Source organism: Salmo salar, chromosome ssa13 (assembly GCF_905237065.1).
Source record: "Salmo salar chromosome ssa13, Ssal_v3.1, whole genome shotgun sequence".
Taxonomy (NCBI): Eukaryota; Metazoa; Chordata; class Actinopteri; order Salmoniformes; family Salmonidae; genus Salmo; species Salmo salar.
In genome coordinates, this window is record NC_059454.1 from 52,891,308 (window position 1) to 52,904,569 (window position 13,262).

A 13,262-nucleotide genomic window follows, 5' to 3' on the forward strand; every position below is an offset into this window, starting at 1 on the left:
CTGTAAGTTGGCCTTCACATAGGTCTTTCTGTACAATTGATAATTTGACATTATAATTATTATTATGGAAAAAATCCTTACAATTAACATCCTTCAGTGGAGATGGAGGAGACTGGAAAGAAAACATATGCTTCAAATATTTAGCTTACTCTTATAATTTGGTGAATCATGGATGACTCATTTGTAACGAGTTTCTGTAAATTATTTTTGGTTGCAATTCTATGATGGAGATTCAAGAAAAATATAGTGCATTTTTCACTATTTTCCATCCAATTCGCTTTATTTTTGTAATACATTACACTTGATCGTTCTTAAATAAATCCCTCCAGTTCTTTTTGTTTTTCCTCTAACTTATTCTGTGCTCAAAAGTAGTTTTTATTGCTAACTGTCCTGTTAGCTCCTCTATTTCCTTTGTTCGTCTAATCTCTTTTAACCGAAGCTGTTTTTGTTTTAAAGATGAATATTGAATTAATTGGCCTCTAAAAGGTACATTTGTGTCAGGAGTGCGTAACTGGTGGCATGGAAGTCAAACGCAGGAGAGCAGAACTTGGTAACTAGCCGGAGCCGTTTAATGTACATAACTACCGGCATACAAAAATAACAAAACACATGGGCAACAAAACCCGTATCGCACCAGTCACATAAAGCACACGTACTTACAATAAACAACTCCCGACAAGGACATGGGGGAAACAGAGGGAACATATACAACATGTAATTAGGGAATTGAAACCAGGTGAGTGTGACAACCAGACAAAACAAATGGAACATGAAAAATGGATCGGCGATGGCTAGAAGACCGGTGACGTCGACCGCCGAGCAAATTGTCCTCCAGTAGGCTTTGATTACATTTCCAATATCCCAACCACGTGGAAATTCTGTAACAGTTATGTGGAGGCCAATTAGATGATGGTTCGATCGCATTCTGTCTCCTATCAACACTTATTTTTTACTTTTGGTGCCAGTGAGAATGAAACTAGCTTGATTAATAATAATAATATAATATAATAATATTGAGTAAGCCTCCTCCATGTACAGTATATCTCACAAGGTCCAGGTTTGTTAGCCTCCATGTATCCACCAGGTCTAATGCGCCCATAATATTTGTTATCTCCTTAAGTGCATAAGGGTGATAGTTTGTAGTGTCATTTCCTTTATGGTCCATTGAAGTACTTAAAACCGTGTTATAATCTCCCACCATAATAATAGGATCGTTTGTTGCTTGTGAGCTCAATAGATTGTTATAATTTTTTTTTTTAAGTGTGGACCATCATTATTTGGACCATATAGATTAATTATCCAAATATGTTTATCGTTCAACAGCATAGGATCCACCTTCCTTGCGGATCTGTTTGGAGAGTTTGCACATTTGGCTCAAAATTATTATTAATTAATATCATCACCCCTTTTGAATTTCTTTGCCCATGACAAAAGTTCCTTTTTCCACATAACTTAATCTATAAATGTCAGTGGCAGTTGGCGGTTATGAGGGAGGACACATTGTTTTTCTTCTGAGTATGGCCTTATTTCTATTACAGCATATTGGATGACTGGCATTCATATTCCATTCACTCAGCTCAATGTAACATCGATAGCTTTAGGCTACTGCATGACACTCAAATTTTCCCTGTTACCATCATGGGGTTGCTCGTCATGAGAGAGAGATAAACAAAATAGGGATGTAGTGTTGTAGGGTTACTCACAACCAGGTTGTTATCTTGGAGGCCCTGAAGAGTTGGTTGTTAATGTAGAGCTTGTCCAAGACCAGGTACACTTTCTGGCCCTGTGGTGTTTAAAAATAGGGTAAAGAACGTGTCTACTGTCCACGATCTCTCAAGAATATTGTCAATTGATAGATAAATTGTTTCCGCATAGCCGCGGGAAGTAGAGGTGCTGAGGGTGCTGCAGCTCCCCTGAAAAATCTGAATGTTTTTTAAATTTTTATAACAAATATTTTTTGAAAAATAAATGTTTTCTCACAAAAGTAGTGCACTGGACCTTTAATAGTCCTGTATTAGTGGACCGATACAGCCGTCTACAGCGCGGGCAACAAAAATAATCCCCTGCACCCTTACCGCCCACCCCCAAACTAGCGCAGCACCCCCACCCCCAAACTACTTCCCACTGCTATATCCTTCAGGTCCCTTCCTCTTCCCAGCACTGTCACTTTAATTTTGTAATGGGTTAGCCTTGCAACAATAGGTCTCGGTCTGTCGGGTCTGTTCCCTGCCAAAACGGTGGGCCCTTTGGTAATCCACATTCTACGCGTGTTCCTCCGTCATCCTGAGATGTTCTTTCAGGTAGTCTTTGTTTTGCTCTTCCTCCAGCGCTATTATAACAATATTGTGCCTCATGCTTCTGCATTTGATATCTAGAATTGCAGCCTTCATTTATTTGTTATCATCCTGTAGTTCTGTGGCATGTTGTGTTTCATTTTCTGCCATTATTTGCTGTATTAAGCTGTTATTAGACTCCACCGATACTTTGAGGGCCTCTATTTCTGCTATTGCTCCAGGGAGCAAATCCAGCTTTTTCAATTGCTCGTTCATGTTTTCCAAAGCAGCTCTGTCGTCTTTGGCGAATGTTGTTGGGTAACCTTCTTCAGTCTAACCGTCCATTGTGATAGAAAGTTTGGTCTGGCCACAACTCCTCTGTCTCGCTGGAGGACAGTACTGCTCTTTCCTGCTTTGTCTGTTGACTTAGCATATCATAGGATTTAGCAATAAAATTCTCTAAGTCTGGTATCTCTTTAAGTTTGCTTCCTTCTTTTAATTGATGGCTAAATTACAATTTCAAACAATCAATAATGAGACAGGTTTGAAGCTCAGCACGTCACTGCCACCTACCACATCACATCTGCTCAATCTGATAATGATGAGACCATTATTAAAAATGACAAATATAAAGTTCCCATGATAAAAGCTTCAATGTGAATACGTTATACTACTGAAACAAAGTTTCCGTGAGAAGATGCATTCAGACCAGCCTTACTGATTGAACTTACATTAACTACATTAGTCATACAACACATCATACATGTATGACACATACAGTACTGTACTGTAACCTTGACTTATACTGTAGCTGTTGGTATCATTTGAAAACGGTTGTCTAGAAATGCTGGCAATACTCTTGGATCTTTGCCCTTGCCTGTGGTTTCATATCTCAAATGCTGAAATCCCTAGTACTGTATGAGTCTGGTTCCTCTCAAGGTTTCTGACTGCCAGAGACTTTTCCCTCACCACTGTGCTTCTGCTTGCTTTTTAGGGTCTAGGCCAGGTTACTGTAAAGCACTTTGAGACAACTGTTTGGGCATTATAAATACATTTGATTGATCTATTGATGGATTTATGGTATCCTCTGTGTCCTCTGCTCCATCCAGTTGGGTGTTTATCTATGAGAAAGGCTACCAGTCGACAGACACGGCCGTGAGTTCTGTCTTTACTAAGATGAAAGGGGTGGCCTACACCAAGGTGGATGGAGAGGAGTGGGTCTGGGACACGGTCGACTACGTCTTCCCTGAACAGGTGGGTCATTGGCTAATATCTTTCTTGAACAGGTGGCTGAGTGTGGACGAACAACACTAGTACTGTAATGAATGAGAAACTGAATGAATGACCTGAAAGGTCACATATCATTACACCCTCTAGGAACTGAGCCTCACAGTACATCTACCAGTGTGCTGTAATACTAGTGCAATAGTAATGCATAATAAAGTACTATAGCGAGGTTCATGCAGGGAAGTCAGACAGATGGTTTTTGACAGATTGAAGAAGAAGAAGGAGGAAAAGGAGGAGGAAATGAAGAAGGTGAAGAAGATGAACTGTGGTATCATTGTCAACACACAGGTGAAACTGTACCTAACTTTCATCAGTGGTTCCTTTGCACGCATCCTGATCCTGCACACACATTAGGCAAATAAAGAGACAAGCAGGAGAGTCTCTGTAAATACGGTGACATTGTTTGCCTAAGTGTAGTCAGCTCATGTTGACCGTGACTAAGCAATAAAGAGATACAAAGAAGACACTACTGTTTACTCTGAAGGGTGTGGCCATGATGGGTCTATTTAATTCAGAACCAACCAGTTTGACTGATGGTTAGGAGTAAGGAGATCAATTACCAAAAACAGCAAGAAGGTCAAACACACAAGATTATACAACCTGTGCTCTTATATGTCTTATCTATTTGCCTATTCAAGGTATTTACCTGAAGATGACTGTCACGTCCTGACCAGTAAAGGGCTTATTTGTTATTGTAGTTTGGTCAGGGCGTGGCAGAGGTGTGTTTGTTTTGTGTTGTCGGGGTTTTTGGGTATTGTTCTGTGTTTTGTATTTCTATGGTTTTTCTATGTTGTGTATTTCTTTGTTGGCCTGGTATGGCTCTCAATCAGGAACAGCTGTACATCGTTGTTGCTGATTGGGAGTCATACTTAGGTAGCCCTTTTTTCACCTGTCTTTTGTGGGAAGTTGTTTTTGCACTGCTGTGTATAGCCTGCAAACTGTCAAGCTGTCATTCATTTTCTTGTTTTTTCATTAAGTGTTCAATAAAAGTTTAAGATCAGCACTCAACCCGCTGCGCCTTGGTCTACTCCCTTCGATGGCCGTTACAGAACTTCCCACCACCAACAGACCAAGCAGCGGGGTAAGGAGCTGGAGAAGAGCTATCGGGAGTCGTGGACCTGGGAGGAGATCCTAGCCGGAGAGGGACCATGGAGGAAGGCTGGAGAGGACCGGGAGTGTTTTGCTGGAACACGGTTGGCATGGAAGCCTGGGTGGGGGCACACGGGTAGTTTGACTGGGCCAGGGTTGAGCCCTAAGCCAACTCCCCATGCTTACCAGAGGCAGCATGGTACTGGTCAGGCCCCATGCTATGGGGTGATGCGCACGGCGTCGAGGCCAAGCATCCACAGGCCGGTATGCTCGGTGCCAGCGTCCCGCATTTGCTGGGGGGAAGCGGGCACCCAGCCAGTAAGGGTGGTGCCAGTCCTGCGCCTCCACGGCCCAGTGTATCCTGTTCCCGCTCCCCACACTAGCCCTGAGGTGCGTGTCTCCAGTCTGGCGTCTCCAAAGCCAGCACCACGCACCAGGCCTCCAGTGCGTCAGCCCAGTCCAGGATGTCCTGTTCCCGGTCCTCATACTAGCCTTGGGGTGTGTGTCTCCAGTCTGGTACCTCCAGTACCAGCCCCACGCACCAGGCCTCCAGTGCATCAGCCCAGTCCAGCTCGTCCTGCTCCTGCTCCTCGCACTAGCCCAGTGGGGCGTGTTCCTAGTCTGGCGCTTCCTAGGCCAGCCCCACGCATCAGGCCTTCAGTGCGCAGTCCCCGTCCAGAGCTTCCGGCAACAGTGCCTCGTCCAGAGCTTCCGGCGACAGTGCCTCGTCCAGAGCTTCCGGCGACTGTGCCTCGTCCAGAGTGTCCGGCGACAGTGCCTCGTCCAGAGTGTCCGGCGACAGTGCCTCGTCCAGAGTGTCCGGCGACAGTGCCTCGTCCAGAGTGTCCGGCGACAGTGCCCCGTCCAGAGTGTCCGGCGACAGTGCCCCGTCCAGAGTGTCCGGCGACAGTGCCCCGTCCAGAGTGTCCGGCGACAGTGCCCCGTCCAGAGTGTCCGGCGACAGTGCCCCTTCCAGAGTGTCCGGCGACAGTGCCCCGACCAGAGTGTCCGGCGACAGTGCCCCTTCCAGAGTGTCCGGCGACAGTGCCGCGACCAGAGCTTCCGGCGCCAGTGCCCCGTAGAGAGACGGCCCACAGTCCGGAGCCGAGAGAGACGGCCCACAGTCCGGAACCAGCAGAGACGGCCCACAGTCCGGAGCCTGCCGAGACGGCCCACAGTCCGGAGCCTGCCGAGACGGCCCACAGTCCGGAGCCTGCCGAGACTGCCCACAGTCCGGAGCCTGCCGAGACGGCCCACAGTCCGGAGCCTGCCGAGACGGCCCACAGTCCGGAGCCTGCCGAGACGGCCCACAGTCCGGAGCCTGCCGAGACGGCCCACAGTCCGGAGCCTGTCGAGGCGCTCCTCAGCCCTGAGCGAGAGTCGCCCGCCAGTCCGGCGCAGCCAGAGTCGCCCGCCAGTCCGGCGCAGCCAGAGTCGCCCGTTGCGAGGGTCCCCAGTCCGGGGTCGACGGAGAGGGACCTCACTCTAGAGACAACACTGAAGTGGAGTGAGCCAGTGGTGGAGCGGGGTCTGCGTCCTGCTCCTGAGCCACCTCCGTAGGGGGGAGTATCGGGAAGGGGGGGTGTTGCAGAAGAACCGTCGGTGACGGTGGCCACCCTCCCTTCCCTCCCCTGTAGTTTTGGGATTTTTTTTTTCGTGGGTTATTGTTTTGCTAGTTTTGTTTCAGGTGCATCTGGGTTCTGCAACTTTGGGGGGGGGGGGGTACTGTCACGTCCTGACTAGTAAAGGGGTTATTGTAGTTTGGTCAGGGCGTGGCAGGGGTGTGTTTGTTTTGTGTTGTTTTTCTATGTTGTGTGTTTCTTTGTTGGCCTGGTATGGCTCTCAATCAGGAACAGCTGTACATCGTTGTTGCTGATTGGGAGTCATACTTAGGTAGCCCTTTTTTCACCTGTCTTTTGTGGGAAGTTGTTTTTGCACTGCTGTGTATAGCCTGCAAACTGTCAAGCTGTCATTTGTTTTCTTGTTTTTTCATTAAGTGTTCAATAAAAGTTTAAGATGAGCACTCAACCCGCTGCGCCTTGGTCTACTCCCTTCGACGGCCGTTACAATGACCTTGTCTGTTATCATAATATATGGTATCTGTTAACCTATTCAAGGTATTTACCTGAAGATTACCTTGTCTGTTATTTATTTAACTAGGCAAGTCAGTTAAGAACAAATTCTCATAATATATGGTATCTGTTAACTTATTCAAGGTATTTACCTGAAGATGAACTTGTCTGTTATCATAATATATCAAATCAAAGTTTATTTGTCACGTGCGCCGAATACAACAGCGCCGAATACAACAGCGCCGAATACAGTGAAATGCTTAGTTATAGGCTCTAACCAATAGTGCAAAAAAGGTATTAGGTGAACAATAGGTAAGTAAAGAAATAAAACAACAATAAAAAGACAGGCTATATACAGTAGCGAGGCTATAAGAGTAGCGAGGCTACATACAGACACCGGTTAGTCAGGCTGATTGAGGTAGTATGTACATGTAGATATGGTTAAAGTGACTATGCATATATGATGAACAGAGACTAGCAGTAGCGTAAAAGAGGGGGTGGTGGGTGGCGGGACACAATGCAGATAGCCTGGTTAGCCAATGTGCGGGGGCACTGGTTGGTCGGCCCAATTGAGATAGTATCTACATGAATGTATAGTTAAAGTGACTATGCATGTATGATAAACAGAGAGTAGCAGCAGCGTAAAAGAGGGGTTGGGGGGGCACACAATGCAAATAGTCCGGGTAGCCATTTGATTACCTATTCAGGAGTCTTATGGCTTGGGGGTAAAAACTGTTGAGAAGCCTTTTTGTCCTTACTTGGCACTCCGGTACCGCTTGCCATGCGGTAGTAGAGAGAACAGTCTATGACTAGGGCGGCTGGGATCTTTGACAATTTTTAGGGCTTTCCTCTGACACCACCTGGTGTAGAGGTTCTGGATGGCAGGCAGCTTAGCCCCAGTGATGTACTAGGCTGTACGCACTACCCTCTGTAGTGACCTGCGGTCAGAGGCCGAGCAATTGCCGTCAGGCAGTGATGCAACCAGTCATGATGCTCTCGATGTTGCAGCTGTAGAACCTTTTGAGGATCTCAGGACCCATGCCAAATCTTTTTAGTTTCCTGAGGGGGAATAGGCTTTGTCGTGCCCTCTTCACGACTGTCTTGGTGTCTTTGGACCATTCTAGTTTGTTGTTGATGTGGACACCACGGAACTTGAAACTCTCAACCTTCTCCACTACAGCCCCATCGATGAGAATGGGGGCGTGCTCGGTCCTCCTTTTCCTGTAGTACACAATCATCTCCTTAGTCTTGGTTACGTTGAGGGATAGGTTGTTATTCTGGCACCACCCGGCCAGGTCTCTGACCTCCTCCCTATAGGCTGTCTCGTCGTTGTCGGTGATCAGGCTCACCACTGTTGTGTCGTCTGCAAACTTAATGATGGTGTTGGAGTCATGCCTGGCCATGCAGTCGTGGGTGAACAGGGAGTACAGGAGGGGACTGAGCACGCACCCCTGGGGAGCTCCAGTGTTGAGGATCAGCGTGGCAGATGTGTTGCTACCTACCCTCACCCCCTGGGGGCGGCCCGTCAGGATGTCCAGGATCCAGTTGCAGAGGGAGGTGTTTAGTCCCAGGATCCTTAGCTTAGTGATGAGCTTTGAGGGTACTATGGTGTTGAACGCTGAGCTGTAGTCAATGAATAGCATTCTCACATAAGTGTTCCTTTTGTCCAGGTGGGAAAGGGCAGTGTGGAGTGCAATAGAGATTGCATCATCTGTGAATCTGTTTGGGCAGTATGCAAATTGGAGTGGGTCTAGGGTTACTGGGATAATGGTGATGATGTGAGCCATTACCAACCTTTCAAAGCACTTCATGGCTACAGACGTGAGTGCTACGGGTCTGTAGTCATTTAGGCAGGTTGCCTTGGTGTTCTTGGGCACAGGGACTATGGTGGTCTGCTTAAAACATGTTGGTATTACAGACTCAATCAGGGACATGTTGAAAATGTCAGTGAAGACTCTTGCCAGTAGGTGAGCACATGCCCGGAGCACACGTCCTGGTAATCCGTCTGGCCCAGCAGCCTTGTGTATGTTGACCTGTTTAAAGGTCTTACTTACGTCGGCTATGGAGAGCGTGATCACACAGTCGTCTGGAACAGCTGATGCTCTCATGCATGCCTCAGTGTTGCTTGCCTCGAAGCGAGCATAGAAGGGATTTAGCTCGTCTGGTAGGCTTGTGTCACTAGGCAGCTCGCGGCTGTGCTTCCCTTTGTAGTCTGTAATAGTTTGCAAGCCCTGCCACATAAGACGAGTGCCGGAGCCGGTGTAGTGTGATTCAATCTTAGCCCTGTATTGATGCTTTGCCTGTTTGATGGTTCGTCGCAGGGCATAGCAGGATTTCTTGTAAGCTTCCGGGTTTGAGTCACGCACCTTGAAAGCGGCAGCTCTACCCTTTAGCTCAGTGCGAATGTTGCCAGTAATCCATGGCTTCTGGTTGGGGTATGTACGTACAGTCACTGTGGGGACGACGTCCTCGATGCACTTATTGATAAAGCCAGTGACTGATGTGGTGACTCCTCAATGCCATCGGAAGAATCCCAGAACATGTTCCAGTCTGTGATAGCAAAACAGTCCTGTAGTTTAGCATCTGCTTCATCTGACCACTTTTTTATAGCCCGAGTCACTGGTGCTTCCTGCTTTCATTTTTGCTTGTAAGCAGGAGTCAGGAGGATAGAGTTGTGGTCGGATTTACCAAATGGAGGGCGAGGGAGAGCTTTGTACGCGTCTCTGTGTGTGGAGTACAGGTGATCTAGAATTATTTTCTCTCTGGTTGCACATTTAACATGTTGATAGAAATTTGGTAGAACTGATTTAAGGTTCCCTGTATTAAAGTCTCCGGCCACTAGCAGCGCAGCCTCTGGGTGAGTGGTTTCCTGTTTGCTTATTTCGTTATACAGCTGACTGAGTGCGGTCTTAGTGCCAGCATCTGTCTGTGGTGGTAAATAAACAGCCACAAAAAGTACAGCTGAAAACTCTCTAGGCAAGTAGTGATATATGGTATCTGTTAACTTATTCAAGGTATTTACCTGAAGATTACCTTGTCTGTTATCATAATATAAGGTATATGTTAACTTATTCAAGGTATTTACCTGTCTCATGGTGATTTCCAAAACAATGTAATTGATGCTGGTTATACAGTATTGATTTAGTTATTCAACATTGTATTACACCCAAAGGCATTTATTTTCTTGATATTGAAATAGGAAGTATATTGAGCAGTTTTATAGTAGTAGTAGTAGTAGTATTAATAGTAGTAGTAAAAGCTGTCTTGTACTACTGTAACTACACAGACATGTCTTAATAACATTCATCCACAAAGAAATGATATTGACTCTAACTGCATTGTCAATTAGATGCCATTGTGGTACTGCCATAACATTGACAGGAATCGATGCAATAACATCTGACTTTGCATGATAATAACCACTTCCCGAAGTGGTCACAGTCAGTGACTTAGCATCGTGTGACCGAGTTACACAAGCATGCCATCCAGACCTGTGTTGAAATACTATTTAAGATCTTTCAAATAATTTGAGTGTTTACTTTAGCCTTCCTGGAGTGTCAGGTGGCCGGGGTTTGTACTTTGGAGATGTTAGACTTTGCTGTTGATTCCATTGCAACAGGGAAGCTCAATCAAGCACAGATAAAGTGTCAATCAAGCAGAGCTAAACGGCGTCAAATAGTATTTGAACCTAGGTCTGATGCCATCTAATGCTGTTACCCAGGCAGGAAGGCTCCAGTACCAGTCCTTATTAATTCAGGGCCACATGTCCTTGGCTTTATATGGCCTCTACATATGAGGTAGTTTACATTAACATGAATGACATCCTGGTCGAGACTCAAGAGAGGGCCAATAGAATGAAACAGGAGAGCGAGGGTCATAGAAATGCAATTACTAGAACAAGAAAAAGTCCCTTAGACCAGGGCTATTCGACTGCACCTTCATGTAATTCAGTAATTCTGTTGCATGGCGGGGGCTATAGATCTGTTACAAAAACAACAGCGACAAAAGGTTTGTCACATAACATGGAGAGATGACCTGCAGGTCTGTGAAAGGTAATAACTGATTTCACCTCATGACCTTCTGACGTGATGACATTTACAGGTAAAACTATATCCGGTAGCAGACCTTGTTGTTCCCATAGGGAATGGATGGAGTATCGTTATATATACAGGTCAAATTCAAATAATTCGATATAACAAGGTCAATGTTGAAAAAGCGAAGTGATACAATAATAATTATGAAAACAACAGCAACAATAATAAGAATAGTGGCTATAATACTAAATAAAAACAAATGGCTTCAAACTGTATGATTGTCACATTTAAAGATCGAATTATAATCTCTCTGTGTCTGTCTCTCTAGCCCTGTTTTTACATGGCGCTAACATGGGTCCTTTGTCCTGATCTTGTCTACATTATGATTGTGCCCACATTTCCAGAAATGTTTCTATTATCTCTCCACTGTGTCTGCATTTTCTGATTCCTTCCTTTATGCAAATGATTTCACAGGTATTTTTTCAAAATAATATTTATTTATTTATTGTAAGACATATTGATGTAATCAGTCAATGTTACCACCTGTCAATGATTTTAGAGGGCTAAATAATGAAGATTTAAATAGTTTTTCTGTCCAGATCTGTCTACACTTGTAAGATATCCAGACACAATGCGTATCTGGCTACCTCTGGATGTGGGCAGGATGATCTGATCACAATCGGATCACAATGTGTATTTTGATTGTCTACAACTGTCTAAAAATGTGGGCACATTCAGAATGTGGACAAGATAAGAACAAAGGACGCAAGTTAGAACCAGGTGTAAATGGGGCTTCTCTCTCTCTCTCTCTCTCTCTCTCTCTCTCTCTCTCTCTCTCTCTCTCTCTCTCTCTCTCACTCACCCTCACCTCAGGGAGACTCATCTTTTGTGGTGATGACCAACTACATTATAACCAAAGGTCAGAAAATGGGAAAATGTCCTGAGGTATGTCAACTCATCTCAAAAGTATTTATTGGATTTTCTGTATCTCTTTGTATATCTTTCTGATATTAATCTATTTTCATAAATACTAAAGCTAAATGGAAAGTCCATCATATCAGCTCATCTACTTTCATTGTGAGATGCTGTCAATGACACATGTAGAGAAGAAAAATTCTAATACATTTGCACAGAGATTATCAATCAGGAACATGTGGTTTAAACTAATTGTCTTTTGTTAACCTATTTTATCATGTTTCACACACACACACACACACACACACACACACACACACACACACACACACACACACACACAGTTACCCATTGACTCTAACTCCTTCCTGTGTTTCAGCTCGCAGAATCCAGCTATCTCTGCAACTCCGACTCAGACTGTGAAAGAGGGATGGTAGAACGTACAGGACATGGTAAAGTCCTGACGGCATGGCAGTGTGACAGTGTGACACAGTCCCACTCACTTACTTAGTGTTTCTCAACTTCTGGTCCGTGGACCAGCGTTGGTTCATGGCACATTGCTGGCCGGTCCTGGCCGGTTCCTGAGATGGTTAACTGAACACTAATATAGTCAGTTCTACAGTGCTAGCAGGTTGTCCTCCAAAGGAGGAAGAGGTATAGTTTGCTGGTCCCTGACACAAGCGGGCCATAGCTTGTCGGTCCCTGGTATAAAAAAGGTTGAGAAACACTGCACTAACTAACCCTCTTCACTACCTACCTTGCCAAACTAACCATTCTTTACTGCCACTACCCTCCCTACATGACTACTCACACTGGCCATCTATAACTACAATAAGGGATACACAACAAAGGGATGTGAGTTCAGTGAAAATAATTCACAGTCCTTCGTAGTCTATCCCTTACTTTGTTAAATTATTACTACTGTATGTATTGGATTCTAATTACTTGTAATCAAAATCAGGTGTTGTTTAAACATAAATTAAAATGGCACACAATTTCACTTGTCAGAGAGCATAAACCTTGTCAGGGAGATAAGTGTTCAGGTTGTATCATCATTGTTTCCCTGCCCAAAGTCATGCATACAAGAAGAAAAAGTATACTTGATTTCAGATCAACAACTTTCCATGTTCTTAGCAACATGACGCAGGGTGGTTGTGCGCCTTGGCTCACCATTCTATTAAAGCATGCAAACAGAGTCCCACACACACACATATTATGCATACAACCACTGCCTTCCGTTCTACAAGCTAAATACAATCGACGACCTACGAGGAAGATTAAACTACCAACGGGACATTAAAAACTGTAATATCTTATGCTTCACGGAGTCATGGGTGAACGACGACATTATCAACATACAGCTGGCTGGTTATACGCTCTATCGGCAGAATAGAACAGCGGCATTTGATACAACAAGGGGTGGCAGACTATGTATATTTGGAAATAACAGCCGGTGCACGATATCTAAGGAAGTCTTGAGATATTGTTCGCCTACCTAGAGAGTTTTCATCTGTATTTTTCGTAGCTGTCTACATACCACCACAGACCGATGCTGAAACTAAGACCGCACTCAATGAGCCGCACTCAATGAG

At 45.0% G+C, this 13,262-nt stretch overlaps 1 protein-coding gene across 2 annotated transcripts in view; it reads left to right on the plus strand.

Annotated features, from left to right (window-relative positions):
- p2rx1 (purinergic receptor P2X, ligand-gated ion channel, 1) overlaps nucleotides 1-13,262 on the plus strand; it is a 58,486-nt gene that overhangs the window by 20,678 nt on the left and 24,546 nt on the right. For both annotated transcript variants that reach the window (XM_014136605.2, XM_014136606.2), the window contains exons 2-4: nucleotides 3,383-3,527; nucleotides 11,629-11,700; nucleotides 12,050-12,122. In XM_014136605.2, the coding sequence (XP_013992080.1) occupies nucleotides 3,383-3,527; nucleotides 11,629-11,700; nucleotides 12,050-12,122 (290 nt within the window). The remainder of the gene's footprint in view (nucleotides 1-3,382; nucleotides 3,528-11,628; nucleotides 11,701-12,049; nucleotides 12,123-13,262) is intronic.